Source organism: Diadema setosum, chromosome 5 (assembly GCF_964275005.1).
Source record: "Diadema setosum chromosome 5, eeDiaSeto1, whole genome shotgun sequence".
Taxonomy (NCBI): domain Eukaryota; kingdom Metazoa; phylum Echinodermata; class Echinoidea; order Diadematoida; family Diadematidae; genus Diadema; species Diadema setosum.
The window spans coordinates 14151318-14174451 of NC_092689.1; the positions used below are offsets into that span (position 1 = coordinate 14151318).

At 40.1% G+C, this 23134-nt stretch overlaps 1 protein-coding gene across 1 annotated transcript in view; it reads left to right on the forward strand.

Annotated features, from left to right (window-relative positions):
• The window catches only part of LOC140228601 (uncharacterized), a 57141-nt gene that overhangs the window by 22703 nt on the left and 11304 nt on the right, over positions 1-23134 (forward strand). Inside the window, exons 4-13 of the mRNA XM_072308831.1 lie at positions 3652-3761; positions 7340-7558; positions 12079-12216; positions 12985-13067; positions 13744-13902; positions 15336-15432; positions 16409-16618; positions 20586-20786; positions 21968-22079; positions 22811-22945. Coding sequence (XP_072164932.1) covers positions 3652-3761; positions 7340-7558; positions 12079-12216; positions 12985-13067; positions 13744-13902; positions 15336-15432; positions 16409-16618; positions 20586-20786; positions 21968-22079; positions 22811-22945 — 1464 coding nt within the window. The remainder of the gene's footprint in view (positions 1-3651; positions 3762-7339; positions 7559-12078; positions 12217-12984; positions 13068-13743; positions 13903-15335; positions 15433-16408; positions 16619-20585; positions 20787-21967; positions 22080-22810; positions 22946-23134) is intronic.

Genomic DNA, 23134 nt, shown 5'->3' on the forward strand with positions numbered 1-23134 from the left:
CTCTCATGGGTCAGTCGGGGTCAAAGGGGACTAGCCTAATGTACGCCCTATAATTTGTACATACAAGAAAAGTGTTAGCATGAACCCTTCATTCAGACCAACCAACTGTGATTCAGTATTCACACTTCGTCAATTGACAATAGCCTGAATGGACTCTGAACTTGAACTGAGCACTTAAAGATACAAGGTATATGACCTCTGAAAGACACCCAAGTATTTGCGTGTAACACAGCAGGGATACGATGTGATGCATATATCGTATAGAAGTCAAAGCTTGGTTGGCTTTTGCAGCAAATGGAAGAAAGTACATGTAGGCCTATTCTACAGATTCCAGAAAACATTTCGAAGATTATGTCCAAAGTTATGACATTTCCTTTCTTACATTGTATACATACAGTGTATACTGTGGATTTGCTCCAACACTAGTGTTAGCACCTTCAATATGTTGGATGTTAGGAAATGATAGTCTGTTACACTTGTAACACACATTTTGTAATTTGTGGGAGATATGGTAAGCAGGGAATAATTTTCTTGGTATCGCATAGCAATTTGCTATACATTTTGGTATGACTGCTATACAAAATGTATTTTGCATAGCAGTTTCATTACATCGACTTGTACACATGTATACCATTTTGTTGAAAATGTATGTCCATCGACAAAAATTGCTATTCAATTTCGAGAAGGAAAATTATTCCCTGTAGTAAGAGTTGGTAATGAATTGCTTGTGGCTTGATAGCAGAGGGACTCAGTGATGTCCATCTCTGATAATCAGTAAACATCATTTTGTATGCTTTTGGGAAAAAAATGATGAGGAAAAATAAGCAGCAGAAAGGTCACTGGACTTGGAAGTCACTTTCTCATATTTTTTTTCCTGCCGTACCTTGTATACAATGTACATGTACAGCATTGCATGTGAATGCATACCAATGTCTTTCCATACGATATCTACTATTGGTTATTTGTATGCATGGATATTTTATAGGAAAGAGGTACTGCATTATGTACAGCTTTCCTTGATTGGTATTCTTCCAACACTGAAGTGACACAGGTGCGGTTAACATGGTTTTTTTTTCTCTCTTTTTTTTTTTTTCTTTCTTCTTCTTCTTCTTCTTCTTCTTCTTCTTCTTCTTCTTCTTCTTCTTCTGTGTTCAGCATATATCATTTCACTGTCTATGCAAATGATACGCTTGCTTTTGGTAACATCCAGGTATTTTTTACTTGCCACTGGCTGAATTACATCCTGTGCAGTGTATCGTCATCTCCGGCTGGTGAAAATTTTCCAAATATGCTAGCTAGCTACCTGATGAAGAATACTTGTACAAGTGTATGTGTTATGCTATTCTGCCTGTATCTGTGTTTTCATTGCCTTTCCTGGATATACCAAATGATCAGAAATTTTGATAGATTTTTTTTTTTTTTTTTGTCACACTCATTTGTAAAATCTCCAAGAATCGTCAGGATTGATGGAAGCAGATTACAAAGAAAAAGAAGAAGGGGAGGAAGAGGAGAGGAGGAAGAGGTTGCGTTGTTACATGATCGTCTAATACGTACCAACCCACCCCCTGCCCCCCCCCCCCCCCCCCCCCGAAAAGGAATTGCAGTAGGACTGAGGATGAGCTTGCATTTTGTCTTGTTGTTTTCATTGAGAAAGCGAGATGCAAAGTTGTTGTTGTTTTTTTTTTAACATTGCTTGATGAAAATGAATATTTTGGCTTAACTCTCCTTTGTAAAAATTATGATGCTTACAATGTATTGTGTGTGTCTGCGTATGTGGTTGTTTTTATCTACATGAAATAAACAAAACCAAGTAGACAAAAGAGTATAATTCATACTCGCTTGTGGAAAGCTCAACAAAGAGCAGAAGTGATATGGACAAGGATTGTGGGTCAGACTATATTTCTATCTATGGATAAAGAAAGGAACGTGGTTTTGATGCAGCCGATGGGCTTGTTCGTGTTGACATTGTAGGTCTGTCAGGTGCTGATATTCATAGAGCGCTCCACTTTTCTCCCACCATTCATTGGGTTCATCCAGGCAGAGTAGCATCTTTTCTCGTTGCAGGGGGCATTCAAGGTAACCACACAACGGTAGTCTATGGCGAGCATGATCGACAGTGCCGTGGAGATGGGAGCGCTTACCCAAACTTCCTCCGCAGTAGCCACTCTGGCACATGAAATTGGATCGTGCTGGAGATCTGATCATGTTTTCATTAATTTTCTTGTTATAGTAATGTGTGCTTTTGTAGCTTCCTTCATCCATCACGGATGAAGGAAGCTACAAAAGCACACATTACTTTTATAGGAAAAACACACTTTTATAGGAAATGCAATGTAGATTGTGTATGTGAGTCTTTCCATACTGAATCTTTAGTACTATTTTGGATTCACCTCTGCACATAGTTTTATAAAATCAGGAACTCTCAAGGCAAGGTATATTTGTATAATATTCAGGAAACTGTGTTGAGTGCTAGAATCACTTTCACTGTGGACCACAAAGTCAAAATTTTATTGGGGGCGGGGGGGGGGGGGGGGGTAGGGTAGGGGGTTTGTGTCAGGATATTCAAAGTGGATGAAGAAAGATGAAACCCAGTTACTTTCACTTCGTTACTCTGATCATATTTGTTTTCTGCAGAATCTTGAAACTCAAACTAGAGCTGAGGCGTATTAATTTCATCAGATTCCATTCATTCATTCTTTAGCATTGTAACTGTGTGAAGGGGTACTTTTTGTTATTGTCCAGTAAAGACCGAGTCAAATGATGTGGATGCAATAATTTCTTCTCGTTCTGTGATAAAAAGTCAAAGAAAGACGAAAACATTGACCTAGATATACCTCTAAACAAAGTGAAAAAGTAGTACAGTGTATCATTTCCTTCATGTCACATGAACATAGTGATACACAAAACAACATGCCGACAAAAGTTGCACAAAATTGTATCAAGAAAAACCTGTACATTCAATGTAAATGGCAAAAAGCCTCAATGTAAATGGCAAAAAGCCACCTGCTACAGGCTGTAGTAGCAGTAGGTGCATTTACATGAGAATTGCTGTGGTATTGCATCCCAAAGTGGTTTGTGTATCTCGAAACAACTGTTGTATTGAATACCACACTAATTTGTTGGCACCATTCTCATTTGTGAAGTACTCCTGTAATGGATACTGTTGTAATTCACTTGGTACAGTTCTCATTCATGACATTGCATACAATGGTATTTCTCATAAGTATTGTGCATGGGCATGTGTCCAATTTTGTAAAAGACACAAAGTGTGTCGGGTCACTTGTGAACTACAGTACACCACCACTGTGTGATTGGTGGTATTTCGTGACACGATTTACACCCAAGTCTTGCATGTGTATTTCATGCTTAGTTTGATTTTACCACCCTAAATACAGTACCACAGTATTTTGTGATGTATTTCCCGATGTGTTTTGTGTTCACATTGTGAAATACAGTGCAAAATGCCACAGTATTTCTCAGTCAATGTGACTGTACCTAAGCTTTTCCACTCATTTCTTTCAGCAATGATTCAGTGCGTGTTCTGTATACCAATTATAGTACTCCTATATTCTCATTGATGTACATATTCTTCTCATGCAAACATCCTGCAATTTGGTCATCATCCTCTTTTTCCTTTTCTTGTTTGCTCAGATACCTTGAGGCCTACGAAAAGGTTCATTTCAAAGGGGAAGATGATGACGACGCGAGAACGAAAAGACCCCACACCCCTATCAGCTTCGCCTACAGGAAAGAACTATCAGGTATGATAGCTGCTGTTCATTACCATTTGTGATGATTTTGTCGGTGTTTGTTATTTTGTCTGTTTGCAAGATAACTCAAAGTATTGTGAACGGATTTGAATGAAACTTATAGGAAAAGTTGATAATGACACAAGGAACAGATAGTAGTGATCCTGGAATTTTTGTGAATCTTTGAAGGATTTTGTTTTTTAAATCTTTTGCCAAATATCGTCAATGATCTTGGAATTTCAAGCTGCACGTATTTGAGGTTTGCATACGCGCACCAAAGCATGTGCTCTGCTTGAGGCGCCACGCAGCAGGAAGCTGATGAGGAGAACATGAGAAATTTGGCCATTTTTAGCATGTGTTTACTGGTGAAAATGAGCAGCTTGGCAGAGATCTGCGCTCTTTGAGTGCTTTTCTAGTTCTATAATAACTTACCAATCAGTATTCTTTTAGCAAAAAAACCCCCTCAAAACTAGAGAAGCACTCTGAGAGCGCACACCTCCGCCAAGAAGCTCATTTCCACCACTGATCTTGTTCTTCCATAGAGATCAGTGATTTACCGTACGTATGAATGCTGAGATTCGCCTGACTTCCCAATATGGAAGCCTTTTGTTACATCATCAACTTCCAGCTGTGCAGCGCGCCTCGCCTTAGCAGAAACTAGAGAACGCACTTTAGTGCGCGTATGCAGACCTAAAAAAATGCACAGTTTGAACTCCCAAGTTCATTGACCTTACCTGCCAAAATATGGAAAATCCTTCTTAAAATCCACAAGAATTCCCTGATCGCTATCATCTGTTCCTTGTGTCATTCTCAACCTTTCCTATAAGTTTCATCCTAATCCGTTCACAAGTTTTTGAGATATTTTGCACACGGACAAACAAACAAACAAGTGCCGATGAAAACATAACCTCCTCCCTTGGCGGAGGTAATAACCCAAAGCATTTGCAACATTCAGTCGATAATATGACTGTTAGATAGGTAAGTTGAATGTGTGTAGTTGTATCACGTAGGACACCATAATTCCCATTCTACCGCTGAAAGTGATTCCTTTGCAAGACTAGCTAGAAGCATTTGATTTTGCACTACAAAAAGACGCAGAAACTCTCAAATCTGCACATTTGATATACAATAGGTGTGCAAAGACCCACGATCGTGCTTCCAGTGTGCCTTGACATTTTGAGCAAAAAAAGAAAAGAAAAGAAAAAAAGAAGACAACCAACAACTCCAAAACAAAACAAAAACCTAAAGGTCAGCATACGTGCTCTACTTCAACTTTGAGTCACCTGTTGCAGAGGACTGTCCAGACTCCGGGCTCAGGGCTTCCTCCACATTTACAAGTTGTGACAGCTCTCCTGCTCTGTGGCAATCAAATGCCTCCGACTATGTTCCTCCCAATTTATCTAGACGAGGACGAACCATGTGCACTACAATGGGGATGTCTGTGTGTGTGTTTGTCTGTCTGTGTGTGTGTTGTTGTTGTGGTTTTGATGTATTGTTGTTGGCGTTGTTTTTGGGGGTCTCAAATAGTGTATATTGCGGCATATGTGCATGTGTTATGCTGCATCATGACATTATTTGCTCGGTTGCACACAAAAGGTTACACTAAGTTCACATTGATATTAGACATGGGGCATAAGGCTTAGGGAGTATTGTTGAGTATTAGGAGGGATTTGTTATACATTGTAGATGATGATAACTGCAGCTTAATTGGTTATGGATCTTGACAGTATCTCTCGCTGTAATGAAAAAAATGAGCCCCTCGTGCCCACTGTACATGTAGCTGTGCAATATCCAGTACCACTCGTTGATGTGCCACCACTTATCCTTTACTTCCCTGGCCTGAGCGTGCCTTTCAACCTTTTCAAGCATTTATGATCCATGAAACCATTGTGTGTGATGGAGACCCCTCAAGGCAATCATGACTTGTCCCTTCTAGTAATACCAACATCATAATGGCGATTTATTCAGAGAAATTCATGGACAAATCCACAGTCAAAGTGCTGTACTGCGTCAAAACGAGCAACACCCAGCTGGCAGTCTCAAAGAGGGGAAATCGACCGGAGTGCTGTATAGTTTAAGTTTTCAAATCACAATTTTATAGTTTGAGCTTTTCCTGAGACAGGATGGAAGCTATGTGTTTTGACAGAGATATGTATACCAAGGCTTTTAAGCGCAGTCGGCGATGGAAGGATTCTAGTGTAGGGAAAGGTACACTTGTATGCATGAAATGAGATGTTTGAGAACAATCTTGTGGAAGTCCAAATCTGTGCTGCTAAAGCGAGTGGCGTGATGAGCGAAACAGGTAGTGCAGTAATTGCCTGCAAGAGAAACTTGAGTCCTATGCGATGTAACCACATACCAGGGGTGCTGTTGGGGGGGGGGGGGGAGTGAGGAGAGAGAGGGGGATATTAATTTTTCCTGAAGCGTTTCCTTTGAGTCTAATAGGAAATGCCTGTAAAAAATTGAATTTCCATTCGTCGTGGTTCAGTACCTATCTGAAGCTCCGTTGTGCATTTGATTCGTTCGTGCTTTGAATACGTCATTCTCATGGCTCTGCTGTCAAGATATTTTTAGAGCCAAGATTAATGCGATATTCAGAAATCTCCACAAAATGTTGCATGCAATTTGCAGTAGAACATTAAGATATATGATCATCTAGTCACTCTCTTCATAACTTCAATTTTGGCCAGCCTCAGGGTTTAACATGTCATGGTGTTGTTTTGCCCTTGCATAATTGTACCCAAGTAAGCCTTCTGATGGGTTGACAAACACATTCTCGAGCCAGTAATGGGAAATGACATGATCACAAACTTGAGCAGTTGAAGCACTTCTATTGGGGCTAACTCTCACCTCAAGGTTCCTTGCCTTTCCAAGATGTTGCATGTAGGTTGAAAACATGATCCTCTTTGTGCTTTCATGACAAGTACAGGGGACTGGAATTCGCAAGAGAGTATCATCTGAATATCAATATGACCTCTGACTGTGTGGTCTGCTTATTCGCTTCACGGTACTGCCAGATGACATTAATGTTGGTTTTTTTAGGGTAAACTCTCATTAAAATGTTTGCAGATTATATTATGCGCTTGTTTGGGAGAATACTCTTTTACAGACCTGGTACATGTGTAAGTTTCCAATTTTGTATTTTGCTACCGGGATATCAAAGATCAACTACTAGTAACTGCAAGTGTGAATTCATGTAGGCCTGTACTGAACATAATGGAGAATGAACCCCAGTCCACACTGCCACTCCAAGTTTCACATCTGCGAAATGCACATGATGGCTGTGGAGTGACTGTGCTTCATTTCCTGTGGTTCGAGGATGTTAACAGTGCTTTCAATCTGGGATATGTTTCAATGCCAATTTAGATGCCACCAGGCAATGATTATCAATGTTGTAGGGTTACTAGGATGCACATGTGTATCGCTTGAGTCATATACTTGAAAAGGTCTCACATCTGTGGTGAAGAGAGCATACTACTTTGTAGTTTGAGATGAATATATTTTGCATGCTGTTGATTAAAAAAAAAAAACATAGGAAGATGATGGAACAGATCAACAACTCTTCTTGTTTCTCGAAAACTTTCGCGCAGACAAAGTCAGGCAGACGAATGGCTTTGCGATGGAGAAGTGCCGAAGTTCCGAGTACGACCGGATCGTCCACTCGCTGCAGTCCGGCCTCCCCAACGAAGTGGACTTTGCCATCAACATCTGCACGCTGCTGTCCAACGAAGGCAAACACGTCATTCACCTAGAGAAGGCTCCTTTGCTCATTGACCTCCTCCTGGCACATGCTGGCGTTTTCTATGAAGGTTTGTAAAAATGGTGTAGTACTGTAAGAGCTGTTATATTTTCGAGGGTTTAATTTTTGCAAGTTTTGTGAATCACTGCAGGTTTGCAAATTTAAAGACAAGTGATAATATAGCCACCTGATCTTGATCACATAAAATTTTGGAATCACTGTAGATTGGTGAATTACACGGCACGTGATAATATCGCCACCTGATCTTAATCACATTAAATTAGCGAAGTGAAAGGATAGGCATTACTGGTAGTACACTTATGATAGCCTCGGTCTCAATCACGAAAATGTCTGTTACCTCCTCGTTCGCAAAAGTATGTGTACTTGAAAATAACAGCTTTTACAGTACATATGTTCATAACATGCATAATTTCCCTTTGTTGGTTGTGCTCACTTTTTTTCTTTTGCTGAGATTCCTCACACCTTAGGAATCATATGATATAAGTGAATATCAAGCAGTTCCTTTGTTGCTTTACAGTATGTGACATTTTCATGTTCAGTGTAGGAAGTGATTTTCCTGTGAGCAAATATGATGGAGGATCAATGTCCACGTCATGCTCTAATCAGCATCCAAAGTTCAAACGTAGAAGTGTAATGCCTGTCTCCTCTGTAATGTATCAGCCTTTTTTGTTGTTGTTCTTCACTCATCCATTAACCATCAGGTGTCTTTACTGTTGATGTTTCAATGTTGATTGGATCAGTTATGGAATGCCTATATTTTGACTACATTCAGATGATGTCCAATGTAATTTCCATCGTTGATAAATAGTCATTGATGTGCACTTTGAAGTATTGTAATTACGATGGCAGCGAAGAGGTGCATTTCTGTACTGAGCCTCAGACGTCGACGAGTCGTAACCTTCAGATACGAGGTAGTTACGACTTGCATGGGTTGCTTTTGACCTTGCTTGGGATTTAGCCGTACAAATGCCTTTGCCATTTTGCCAAGGCGAGACCTTCTCTCCGTCTGCAGAGTCAGCAGCTAGACCCGTGCTGACAGTGTTGTTAACATGTCGTAAGAGAGCTGAATGTCATTGCTAATGCCTTCCATAATCATAAAAGTTGAAAAGGATTCGCTGCTCAAGCATTACTTCCTGTCACTGTAACCATGCGGGGAATCCACATAATAATTAATGCAGTGACATCATGGACATGATCACTTCTCAACATATGTGCCTGGTTGAGCTTGAGCATAGCGTACTTTGTATTTCACTTTTTTTTTTCCCCATGCTATTTGTGTGTTGTTTTTTTTACATGTTTGTGTTCATGTACCATCTGTTGAAAGTGCCAAGATCAAATACCCCGTCTTGCAGGATTTTCAGCTTAATTATGAAGGGTTTGTGTGAAAAAATCAAAACAATGCAAAGCAATAGCAACAACAAAGCAAAACAAAAATGCCCGTGGTGGCAAAGTGGCAGATTGTGGTGTAAAGGTAAAGAGAACATGAGCTAAAAGCTTTCCAAATATAGATGCTGAAATGCACCCCTGTATCACACTTCCAAAGTGCCATTGTTCGGTACCATTGCTATGAGCTGCTTTCAGAGAGAAAAAACAACAAATATGAACCAAAAAAGAAGAAAAGAGATAGAGAAAGAGATGTGGGGGGGGGGGTAGGGGAGGGGTAGATTGAGAAGGAGGTCAAAAGAGGAATGGTTTCAGTCTGATGTTGGGGATAGGGAAGAAAGGAAAGTGCAGCATTAATGGCAACTCTTTTTTCCTCCGTCTCTTTCTCCGAGATGCCAGATTACATTTTAGGGGGAAGCAGCGTGTGATGTATGTGGCCATCCCTGGCACTTAGCAGAGCCACCCTGTCAGCCTGGCAGTGGGCTGTGATTGAAATCAGGCTGTGTCCCGCTTTGTAAACGCTCCCACTGCACAGATCTCTTGTGCATTTTATGCAAGTATGCACTGTCTGTACAGCTGTTGATACAGGGGCTGCCAAAAAATTCTACACACCAGCTTGCCCAGGGCAGAGGCAAGATATGTAGCAAGGATATGATGGTCTTGGGGAAAAAAAAAAAAAAAAAAAACATTCAGTACATGTTTGCATAATAGTCCGCATTGCCATTATTGGGTAAATGTCATTATAATACCCTGTCCCAGACATGCAAACATTTACTTATAAATACATGTAGTCATGGATAAGTGATGACACTCCTGGTGCCCTTTAGAGATGACCTTTGACCCTGTCAGAACTGCAGTGATTCACTATGGCATTGACCATATTTTACTCGTATTCTCCGTCTCGGTAATCATGACCAAGAATGCCGCCTGGGTGCATTTTTCGCCTCCTAATACTTAGTAAAATAATAATTAAACTTAGAACAGATAAGTTTTTGTTGAATTGGTCTATTATATTGCACATCATGGTGCAGTATAGATCAACAAATTGATCCGTAAGGGGAATGGAATTTTGCTGTCGGGAAAGGAATATGGTAAATACTTTCCAAACTCTTCAGCTTAAACCAGTGACAAGGCATTTGATAATTGCGTCGTCAGTTCTTTTAAATGCGCAAATGACCCTTTCTGCCTTCATCTGTAAGGATCATCTCTCCTTGGCCTGAGGGCAGAGGCGACACCCATTTTCATGTGGTATGTGCACTTGCACTCACGTTAAACAGCTATTAGTTATCCACATTAATGGAGAACAAACTCATACATGTAGTCATAATGTGCTTGTTTGATGAGTTCAGACGCTTTTTTGATGTTTGCAAAAGAGAGATTTTGAAATTGATGTACTGTCTCGCTGCCTTCCAAATTAGGCCAACATTGTGTTGATGAGGGAAGGTAAGTCAGAAACCTGTGGATTTTCCATTTTTGAGGAGGGAAAGAGGATCAGGGAGAAAATGGATTGGCAGCTTAATGGAGACATTATAAGGTTTATTCATAATTCATGTACCCTCATGCTATGTTCAAGTCCCAGGTGTTCCTTTTGACTGCTGACATACTCAAAGAATGTGGCTGTGCTGTTTGTCGCCATGGTACTGTCATCATTCATGTACAATTGACGCAAATCACCTTCCATCTCCCACCCCCACCCCCTTGTCAAGTAGGGTGACCCCATAAATTTTGTCTCCCACGCTGATAGCATACAGTGGGACTAGGTAATGCCCCATAACTGAGCAGACAATCAAGTTGACATGTAATAAGGTCAAAGAATGGGTGAGAAGTGTATTGACTCAATATGATAATGATAGGTAGAGGTGGGAACACAGGTGAATCACTTGTTATGTGCAGAGTATTTGTGATAAGCGAGCACATTCACAATACCCCATGAGATCTTGTTAATGCAATCAGAGCTGTGTGTTAGAATGTAAGGGGCATAATTTTGCTCAGAAATGATTGCATGTGTAAGTTTGTCACTGTGAACATGAAATGCATGCGATTCAATGTTTCAGTGATGATTAAATTTGTGGTTCACAAGTTACATTCTCTCTTAACGACACCCATTGACAGGTACAGCGTGCATTTGTTGCAAATATCACAATCATGTTGTGATTCTCAGAGTTCCTCCCCTCCCAGTGCTTGGCATTTTGGATGTGCTCTCAATTTTACACCAGTGCCTGGTTCCTAGTAGCTCCTTAGATAATTCTGCAGTTATATATTAGTAGCTTATCTCATTTTAATATACAGGTGTGAATACCTACAGTGTATATTATGTTTGCGCATAGACGTGTCTGTGGCATTTTATGGGTGATTCTGCCACAAGGGAAGATCTTCTATTATACTCATTGTCATGAGTGTTTAAAGAAGGAAAAAATGAAGATAAAGGTCTTGTCACAGCAGCTTAATGGAAGTCAGTGTAAGGTTACATTAGCTCTGATACAATGGCCTTGCGTTTGTGACTTTGTTTATATCGCTGCAGTGTATCCAAATGATTCTAACAAAGAGAATTTAGGGTCACTGAAGTACATAAAAAAGCTTGCCTCTTTCTCGGCGCACACATAAACAAGCTTTAATCACACTCACCGGCATGTAATTGCGGTAATGCCCAATGTCTGTGGTGGTGCAAGGGTATTTCAATCACAAAATCAGAGAAAGATCTACAACTTTTTAGTATATCTGCTCCTTCACCATTTGCTAAGGCCAAGAGTCCCTTTGAATGCAGCCAGCGCTGTTGGCTATACAAGCTGTGGATGAAACGAGGCTGGGTAGGAAAGTCAACACTCACCAGGGTGATAGCCCCAACTCTTTGTGAGCGACCGGCCACCGCACTTGACCTCTGATCACTTGAGAGCGATATTGACATGCCCGGGATTGCTGCTAGTGCACCATAAAATAGGAGGGAATGAATTCTACAAAATTTTCCCCTCACCACCACCCCCCCCTTCCCCTTTTGAGAGTAAGTCACTGCAGAGACTTATCAAATCTGAACTTTGATTTTGTTTGTCTCTGTTTGTGCTTTTATGTTTCTTTACATTTTTGTATTTTATTTATTTATTTATTCATTTATTTTACCAGTCCTCTCTTGGTCATTTTCATGATCTGTTTCCATCTTTTTTCCTTTTTTTTTTTTTTTTTTTAATTCAGGACCAGGCAGTCTGAGGAAGTTGTACGAAGGAGACTGGACCGAGCGCGCCAAGAGGAACTTTGTCCAGTTCTGGTATGACACAATAAGTGACCGTGAGGTCCGCGAGGTCATAGGGCCCAGCTCAAAGAAACCAGATGGTGAGTTTATTCTGCGATGTGTTGTGAGAAGTTGTGTATTTGCTATAATATACTGTAAAACCCAAAACTTTGCAGGCATGAAACTTATAAATGTGAAAGTAAAATGCACACAAATGCTTTTTGTCTACATAATGCATTGATGCTGAGTGGTAATTTGCAAAAGTTTAATGCTGCAAAGAAGACTGTCTGCTCCAATTCGCAGAAGTTTCATGGTTTTACAGAATTGGATTTGTCACAGTGGCATATCTCAACATTTTTTGTCATTGTGCTTTGCAATGGTCTGGCCATTCTGTGTGTCCGTGTTTGTACTTCTGGCATTGTAGTTTTATGCCCATGAAAGAAAAAAAAAAATCAGAGAGAATAGCTTTGCAAGTGATGTGAGGTCAAGCAACCAAACTTTCAATTTGAAATTCACATAGTATGCCTTGCAAGGTGACGTTTCAGTTTTCAAGCTGTCAAAACTGTATTATCAATACTTTGTGCTCTTTTATTCAAACTATGGCTTTTGAACGCACCAAGAATTAATGATGGCAACAAATCTTGTTCAGTAAAGCCTGGGGACAATTAAAGACTAGACTACCAGACTGTAATGGGCATTTGCGTGGAGCTGTTGTTTTTTGTTGTTCTTGGTCGCAAGGGGGATGGGGGGGGGGGGGGGGGGGGAGTGCACGCACAACCAAATGTCAGCAGTTGTGCTATACTGAGTGAACTACCGTTCTTTGAATACAAACTAATGTTCTTTCTTGTCATATATTTTCTTGTGAATAGATAAGCGACACTTCAAAGATCCAGAGCTCTTTTCAGTCAGGAAGCTTGGTCTTTCAGATGTTGAGGGGCAGAGGATATTGCAGGTACAGTAAATCCCTCTTTTACGTACACACAAATCTGAAGTTATTCTTTGTCCGTCTAAATGAACAAAGTTATTCTTTGTCCTTCTAAATGTACAAAGTATGAGTGAAAAATTCATATGCCGTATAGATGTTTCGGAGATGTGTCTATGCAAAGCTGAATGGGATATGCCATTTCTCCTCTTTGTAAAATTCTCTCTGTTTAACTTTGTCCTTTGGGATTAACAAAGTGTGAGTGGAAGACTCGTGACTTACTGTATAAGTGCTTCAAAGATGTATCAGTGCAAAGCTGAAGAGTTTGATTGCTTGCATTAAACACTCATACATATTGTTCACTTTGTACACCGTGCATTTTGAGACTCAAATTTCCATTGAGAATCAATCTCTCCACTTCAGTGTAACATATTTGTTGTCTATCAGGCCAGTCCACACAGTACTGTACTTCCCAGGAATGAATGTTGCCTAGTTTGACATGACGGATTAGATCACAAGTAGGAACTGAATGGGTAAAAGTAAGGCAGAACACAAGATAGATGAAAGTGAAAATGAGGAAATGTGTGTATACTGTAGCTCAGAAGCATGTGCAGTGTGGCCATGTTGATATGTATCTAGTATGTAATGCTTTGAATGTTTTTTTTTTTTTTCTCTCTCTTTTCTCACCTTTTTGTCGTGGCAACAGATCGCCATCATCTTCCGGAACTTGTCCTTTGAGCCGCACAATCTGGCGACCATGGCGGCCCACCGGACGCTGTACCGCTTTCTACTCCTCCTGTCCCACAACAACTGCACGATGCTGCAGCAAATTGGCATGGATGCCCTCACCAATATATGCAGTCATGTGAGTTTACATGAATTCATTGCCAGCATATTGTCCCCAGGGGTGACAAAGATCTTATATTTAAAAAAATCATGAATTTTCAGGCGAGTGAAAAAAAACAACAAACACTTTCATTTTCCAAACATATGCGCAAGAATAATGGCAGTGTTCATATCAAATAATGTAGAAACATCATTTTGGATTATGTTAATAGTTGTGATGTTTTAAAACTCAAATCAGTATTTTTGATATTTAAAATTGAGTCACATGAGGTTTCCAAATGTATGCCAATTGAAATACGAAGTCAAGGGATCGTATGTCATTATTACTACTTCTCCCTCTCCCTCGCTGTTGTTGTTGTTTTTTTTTTAAAAGGGAAGGGGAACAATGGGAGGAGAAATTATAAATCAAACCAGACTTGATATCTTACTAAAATGGAGTGTTTGTATGATGTGAAGGTTTGCAAAACTAGGAGGAGTGTCTTGATGCATTCATAACTGAGTAGACTTGAGAGGGATTCGCTTCCGGAAGATATGATCATGGTGCTGGTCGTCCATTTGAATTGGCTTTATGTTCATAAAACCTGAATGTTTTCCTAAACCCAAATCAGTGCACATGATTTCAAATGGTGCATTTGAGTGCTATCCGAAGAGTACCGTGCTATACTCTACCTGCGCCAGAGGAGCGCTCAAAAAAACGTTCTCAAAGTGTGCTGTAATATACGATGCAAAAAGTAGACCACATTGACCACTGTGCCACAGAACGCTCGAACGGAAAGTGGTCCAAAATTTTACCATACCAGAAGTTGGCACGAGAAGAATGTGCTTAACATGCACTACATCATGATGCAAAGAGTCAATTCTCTTTGTTTGGGATGCCAGTATGTGGCGTACGTGCACCAGGTGCATGACCCTGGTGCTACAAAATGTGTGACCCCAAGTGACTCAAGTCCAAAAATACCTCATGAAGGACGCTTTCTCGACAGAGCGCTCGAATGCTCCCAATTTTGGCACGATATGTCATGGTACAGTATTGTTCGGTACAGTTCGGTTTGCATTTGAGTGCTTGAACCTTGCCTTTACGTTACTTCAGTCTCATGTCAGTCAGTGTTCATGGTTCAATAAGAGTTCCCTCACTTAAAGCTCACTGTGATGATGCAGTTCAGATTGCCATAAAAAAATAAATCCTATTCATGAATTATTCATATTCCTAGTCTACTCACAAGTCCTATTAATGAATTTCTGTTTAGTACACTGAATTTTATACTGTATCTGTGTCCTTTAGTTTGAGTGTGGTGTGTGTGTGTGTATCTGTAAATCTTTGTGACAGAGTTAGTGTTTCAGAATGTATTTATGTGTATGTGTATGTATATACCACTTGTGGAATCTCCTTACAAGTCAGTGCAGTGTTGAAGAGGAAATGCGTTAACTATAGGTATTCTTGCCTCATTACAGCTTGTTATGGACTCGGTAGACTACGTCAGTACACAACTCATGCTGCACACCATTCACAAGGGACTAACACACAAGGACAAATTTGTCATTCTCAGGTGTAAGTATTTCATCTTGTCTGTGTGCGCTGTAATAGGAGCTTGAGGCAATTGAATTGCGAAAGGGAAGGTGATTCATGATGTGCACTTACTGCACCTCTATCGTAGCTCGATGTAAAGTTGAACACAAACTCACATTGTATGACTCAGTCTTTTTTGGTTCAGAAGTTTTTTTTTATAAATATATATTCTGAAGGATGTGTGTGCTATTACTTTTACGTGTATCCTCTACAGCAAGTGAGGTTATTGTATTAGTACTCAGGAAACTGTTGATCATGCACAATTTGCCGCAACAAAGTTACTGTGATGTTCCATGTGGAGTCTTACAGAGCACAGCTGTGGGACAAATCAAACGGATATAAACATGAACACTAAGACGCAAGGTTAATGTTACATGCATATATTGTGTGGTGTTTTTTAAATTTTGTTAAAATTTTTTTTAGGTGATGCCTTACAATATGATTCAGTGTTGTTACTTTCGGTACTGCGTTTCAGCCAGAGGTTACTGACTCCAATGTTAAATTCTGCAAAGTTTGTACTAAAGACAGGAGGACCAAAACATGACCATCCCTTTGTTTAATTCTCAAAAGGCTTGCCATTCAGTAGGTGCAACCTGTCTCTCACCTGTCAGTCAATATTTCATAGAGATCTGGCTCCTGTTCCAAAACGAAGATGCAATCAAACTTAAGTAAGGAAATGAAACAGGGTAGTCATGCATAGGCCATCCAGAATTGAGTGTTCAGAGACGTATGTTTGGGATTTCCTTCCTTACATGTGATCACAACTTATATGCAATTAGTCCCTGGCTTCACATTGTCCAAAATCATTTACAAAAAAAAAAAATATATATATATATATATATATTTATGTCACGTAATTTAAAATTGTGCACATTTGTGCCAAAGATGCCATAGATAGACCAAGAGAGAAATCTTACATGAATTTTTTTCCCCCCTCATGCTCATGTCGTTGCCATAGCGATGGAGCTGATAGAGAAGCTGATGACGGTGGACAACAACCTGGACACGTTCCAGCGCTGCCTGGAGCCGTCCGTCTACGTCCGGGTGGTCACCCTGCTGACCATCCACGACATTCAACTGCTGCTCGGCGCCCTGGAGGTCATGCTGGTCATGTCGGAGCGAGAGGAGCCCTTCTGCACGCGGCTGTCTCAAGTCCACCGCAGCATAGGTACACTACCCTCCCCCCCCCCCCCCCCTCCATCCCAGAATCCCTCTCTTTTTACCCCTGTTGCCACATGCTTGGTCCAGAAGTGCCAGGTCACAAGTCTTCTCTGAGACCACTGACTAGAGGAGACTAGTCAAACAAGACAACTTATTGCCCACTAATAGCTAAGAGCCTAAAACATTACTCCCTTGCTGTGTGCAAGCAAAGCATTCAGGAGGAGTTGACACTCTTGATGGTTTTCAGATGAAGAAAAAAACAACAACAATGAATCACCTAAGCGTAGATATTCAATTCAGCAGTGTTTTTCAAAATGAATAGTTTTCAGGTGTTATTTTCTCTAATACTTCATGAATATTTCAAGATATAGTATTGAAAGCAGCTGCTTATTTGTTGTTCCTGTGAGCATAGCATTACGTAATGTTTTGATTTTATTAAGTCAGAGGATCACAGTTAAAGAGCTACATCCAGATTTTCCCAACCTATGGCAGTTCCCCCCCCCCCCCCCATGCAATGAAGTTTAGGAGAAAGCAAATTCTTGGTTGTATTCACTTTTGTTTTAAATAACCAAACTTTTATGATGAAACAATAGTAAGATTTCTTGCACTGACTATCATCCATAGGAAATATGAAGTTGCAGCAAATAATAACCTGCTAGCCACTGCACGCTGAAATCAGTTGCATTGTTGTATCACTGATCATTTTGAACTGATGCTATTACAAGGTTTAGTCATGTGACAGACAATTCCCTAAATTGACAGATGAAATTAAGAGCATTCGATGGGGATGTTTTTAGAATCACTATTCCATGTTTTGACTTTGATCTTTCCTTCCATGCCATGACACCTGTAGACTAAGAACATGGGAATATCACTTGTTTTGAGAGGTCATCTGTAGGGACAGTGATTTTCCGCGATCGCGGAAAACGGACGGAAAACGCGGAAACGGCCATTTGAAACGGAAAAAGTAATCCACACGGAAAATCACGGAAAATCACTTTTTAACAAAATAAAACACATAAAAGTAAAAATAAATCCAACAGAAGCTGTAAATTAATCATTATTACATGTCCACGATATTCACAGACTGCGGAGACTTGAGTTTCAATAACTGTCGAACACTTACTCAATCCAACACCAACTGAAAGTCCATTTATATTCCAAAACACAATGTGTGTCTCGCCGAATAATGTGTGATGATAAAGCCAGTATTTTGGCAGTAAAAGTAGCAGCAACAGAAGAAACTGCTGTTTTCTGCTCGCGGTAAGCTGCCAGCAGGTGAGTCGAGTGGTGACTTGCTATGCCTGCCTGCTCCACATGTGTCGTGTGTATGCATATGGAGCACAATGCATGATGTGAACACCAACTTCACGCAGAAAAAAAAAAGAAAAATCCCACGATGCCAAGGTGCCAGACTGGGGAATGGGGAGGGGTGGAGAGAGAGAGACCATTCAACAGAAGAAACCGCGCGTATTGGCGCATTCTTGGAGGTCATGAACTGTCTGGGGTGTTGGAGATGAACAGGGAAAGAATGTTTACCGGTAATTAAAGATAGCTCAAGTCGAAGCCCCAGGGCAAAGACCCAGGATTACAAATGTAATGATTTTATATTTCTTTCGTTTAAGCTCACTCACCTGCGATATTTGATGAGCTTAATTTAGGTTTTTGAATGTCACATTTTTTATGAGATTGTAACTATGTGTAATACAATACTATAATACCTAATCAATCTGTAAAACACAAGTGTGACTACCAGTGACAATAAAAAAAGACTTGTATTTGTTTTCTGCCGAGATTTTTTTTTTTGTCTTCATCCTAACACTTTCAAGTTCATATATGAAATTTCTGATGTTTTTACTGCAGCATCAACAGTCTAAAATAAATTACTGAAATATTGTCTAATTGCATTTGAAATATGAGATGTGGATGATCGTCCACATTGATTTGTACCCTCTAAATTTGACATTTCATATGAATATAGTAGGCATTGTTTCAGTAAATTCTGAAGCTTTGTGAATCATGAAATTTTTGGCAACCATCCATTTGAACTTCAGGCATGAAAAGTTCCTAAGAATCAGCAAAAACAACTCAACAGATCAGAGATAAAGTTCCTTCGAATTGAGAAGTAGCACGCAGATTTTCTGGGCGTGAGACCACAAGGATCAGCTTTGTTTTGAGATTGTCACAATCGTGTTGTCACTGAGTATCGGGAAGTTCTCACAAACTCAAGGATCACCTCTCCCTGCCAACTCCAACATGTTGCTCCCCAACAACGTGCATGGTTGAATGCATGGCGTCTCGATGTCACCGTCTATAGGTACCCGAGGCTGCTTTGTATTTGTCTTGGAATATTGATTCATTTCTTGCCATGACATGAGTGTAGTAATCTTTTTGCATGGCTATGTAAAAATTTGTGACACTCAACTCGTCTTTTTGATGTTTTTCTTTCAGTCCAAAAGGAAGACAAAATAGTATCATGATGTTTGCAATTGTTCAAAAGGTCTGCTATTGATAACTCACAGACTAATCACCAAGGGGCTGTTCCCAGGCCCTCCCTCCTCCAGTCGAGCAATCTACACGCGCGCGCAAATTCCTCTGCCATGTGGTTTGCCAGCCAGCTGTCGGAATGTGCTTTGAAGTTACATGGCAGCCTGGCCTGGCTGGCATGAATGGGTGTCGAGTTTCAATCAATACCTACTGTTGTTTTATTCTTGTATTTGAACATGTCGTTTCACCTGACAGAAACACGGAAATCGGGATGGTGTAGGGGAGAGGTTTTTGTTGTGTTGCAATGTGTGTGTGTGTGTGTTTCCTCGTTTTTTTTTTTCTTTGTTCTTTTTTTTGTTTTGTTTTGTTTTGTTTTGTTTTGTTTTGTTTTTTTTTTGGTGTGTTTTTTTTTTTTTTTGGGGGGGGGGGGGACCCGAGGCCAGAGTGAGGAAAGATCAGAGTGAAATGAGTGCTAGTTGTCTGGATTATTGACTGAAGAAAGATAAATTGATTGTTCCTTTAGTGCTGAATTTTTTTATCTGTTTAGACCTTCTGAAGGAATAAAAACACTTGACTAGACAGTAATAAGTCACTTGACTAGCAAGTCAAGAAAGAGGACATAATGATAGTTGTTGATACTGCAGGCCAGGCTTTGATAGTGATACACGAATATGTAATGTCCCACTGCATGATTAACTGGATTACAATGTATTGACTGAAGAAAGATTTAGATAGATTGACTGTTCTTTTAGTGCTGAAGTTTTTATCAACACTGCTTATTAAACTGATTATCATGTATTCTGTTTGCAGCTTCTAAAGGAATAAAAACACTTGACTAGTAAGTCACTAGTTGAGACTCAGAGACTTATTTCACTTTGTATAATTTTTTTAAAATTTGTAGACAGCAGTGTAAACAGTCGTGTAAACAGCAGTGTAAACAGCCCTCTTTATCATCGCCATAATTAACCTCGCAGATTTACACATTACGCAATACTCTTCGAACATTATCACTGTGGCAGCCTAAACCGCCATTTGGCAACCTAAACCACCCTTTGGCAACCTAAAAAACTCAACCAAGGAAAAAAGTTAAGTGAGATCCCTGTGCATGTTTTGACAGTCGAAATAAATAATTTGTAATCCTGATGTTTCATTTCATTTGTCTTCATGGGTGTGTGGTACAGAGGTTGGAAATCATCAGGTATACACTATGCATAACACGTATGAATGTATCATACACGATTACACAGGTACACAAACTTCAAATAGCAATCATTTAATTTTTGTTAATTTTTGCATGCAAATACATGTAAACGGAATTTGCATTTTTTGTGTGTACAATTCATATGGGAAAACGGAATTTCCGTTTTTTCACCATGTTGAAACGGAATTCATGATTTTCTGAAACGGAAAAGGCAATTTTTTGAAACGGAAAATCACTGCCCCTACATCTGTAATATGAATGCATTTGCAATCCTCATCTTTTCCAGATGTTCTAGTATGCCTTGTCACCCTGGATGCACAATCACTGGGTGCAGACGCCTTTGTTGGAATCAAGATTGTGGACCATGCACCGGACGGGATCCACCACCCCATCGTGACGATGGGCAGTGCCCATGGGACGGCCACAAGTACTCCCCCTCCTCCCCATTCCACCAACAAGGCTAACACTCCTCCCGTACCTCCAGCAAGTGAGTTTTCTCCACGATTATTTCAGTTATTCCTTTCATCCATTAATTTATTACCTCCACCAGGGAGGGTATGTTTTGTCAGTGTTTGCTTGTTTGTCTGTTTGCAAAATAACTCCGAAAGTTGTAAATAGATTATGCTGAAACTTAAAGGAGAAGTTGATGACAGAAGGAACAGATGATTTAATTTTGGTAGTCATCCAGGAATTTTTATGAATTTTTGAAGGGTTTTTTATCTTTTTGAAAATAGGGTCAGTGAACTTGGAATTTCAAGGTGCGCGTAGTTGAGGTTTGCAAACGAGCACTGAAGTGTGTGCTCTGCTCGAGGTGCAGCGCAGCAGGAAGCTGATGAGGTAAACACAGGCTTTATCACTAGGAAATTGGGTGATTTTCAGCATGGATGGAAATGAGCTAATTGGCGAAGGTCTGCGCATGCGCTCTCTGAGTGCTTTTCCAGTTTTCGCTTGATAAAACATGCATACATAGAGATTTGAGAACAATATGAACAAATGTTATATGAAAATGTGACAGATAAAAATAAAGTTATTAAGTGAATGGGCTAATGAGAAGGCAGTGTAGCCTTATTTAAACTGTGAACTAACGGGGGGGGGGGGGGGGGGGGGAATATCCCAGTGTTTTTGTCCATTCTTTCTACAAAATATAATTAACACATATTGGCACTCGCACTCAACACACACGAGCACAATTGCAATATAAGATGCGTACACCCAGAAACATACCCCTGTGATGCTGAAATCATATCAATGCACCAGTGTGTTTTCATTATTGGATGAATATCAATGTATGCTGTACAGTAGGTTTGAGGGCTGAGATGGGCTATGTAACTCTTCAGTTACACTGTCACAACTGTCATTTTACCCCCTGTGGCTGTGACGCATTACTGTTACAGTGGAAAATTGCATGCATTTCGTGCAACATTAAACTGCTGCAGAATAAAAATACATGAACTTTTTAGTTTGTTAATATGTAATGGGACTTCATGTTTTGATTCTGTGGAAATATAAGCAAAAGTAAAATTTATCTTACCAGGCCAAGTGCAAAAAATTACTTGTGCAAAAATATGCACGTTTACAGTAAAACATGGGGTCATGAACAGTCACTTTTGATTGTGTGTATGCATGTCAATGGTGATGGCTGTATACAAATGTCTGTCATGTTCTCAGGACCGTTTCCTGCTGCTTCAACGTCATCAGCCTCGCCTACCCCGCCCCCACCTGCCCCACCGCAGGGAAGTGCACTCAAAGAGGCCGACATGGAGACTGTGGCTTGCCAGTGGTGAGTAATGTCTCTTTTCTTAGAAAACGAGACTGCTCAGTCATGGTCTATCGCTATCAGGCCCGTAGTGTCAGCTCCATGCACAATCAAAATATTCAAGAACATTAAGGTCTATTTCTTGCTCCACTGTTTGTGAATGATTTCAGTAGCAAACTGCATCAAGTTATTGCTTTGAGGAAAAAAAAAAGATCTCAAGTAAGTTTGTCTACCTCTGAGAACATTCATGAAAAAATACATGAATTGTGTTTTTTATTGGGAGAGACCTTGCAGGAGCCATGCAAATCTGTTGGAGACTTGCACATATTGAATAGTCAAGTTTGTGCCCTTTTTTCCCCCTTCTTTTCTGTGTTTTATCTTGGCATTCAGTTATTTAGAGTGAGTCAACATAGAACTGTGAAGCATTTGTGCACAAGAAGAACCAGTTTGAATTCAGAATACTCTCTTTCTTTCATTCCTGATGCAATCACAATACCAAAATTGATTGCATCGTATCTACCGTGGGATACGTGGTAGTTTTGTATGTGGGGTGTGTTCAGAGTGTATGCGTGCACAGATGGATGGCAATGCACAAGACCGTATGTCATTACGTTGCACTCTTGTCAATGTAGGAACTAGAAATGTTGGGGCCTTGTTTCACTACACAGCCTCTGGTCACAAACATTTGTGTGAAAGTATCGATAGGAACACTGGATTGTGATAATCTCCTGTACTGTGATGTATCTTCTGTACAGGCTGGTCGCACACTACGACTCAGACCTGGAATCGTCAATTTCCAATATTGACATCTACGCGGATTACCTGTCGTCCTGCGGCAAGATCGTAGGGCGGAACATCCTCAACTCAAGTGACTTCATGAGATGTGTCAAGTAAGTCGGATCTTTTCTCTCCCAACCAAACTGTGAGTAATATTCCTTTTTATTTCTTGCATTTGGTCTAGCATCTGATGGTAAGCTATTCATAACATTCTGTATTTAAGATTTGTCATTTTTTATAGAGAAAAAGTTTCTGCAGCAGATATATACATCTTTCTTTCTCTGCAATCTCTTTGTCAGCCA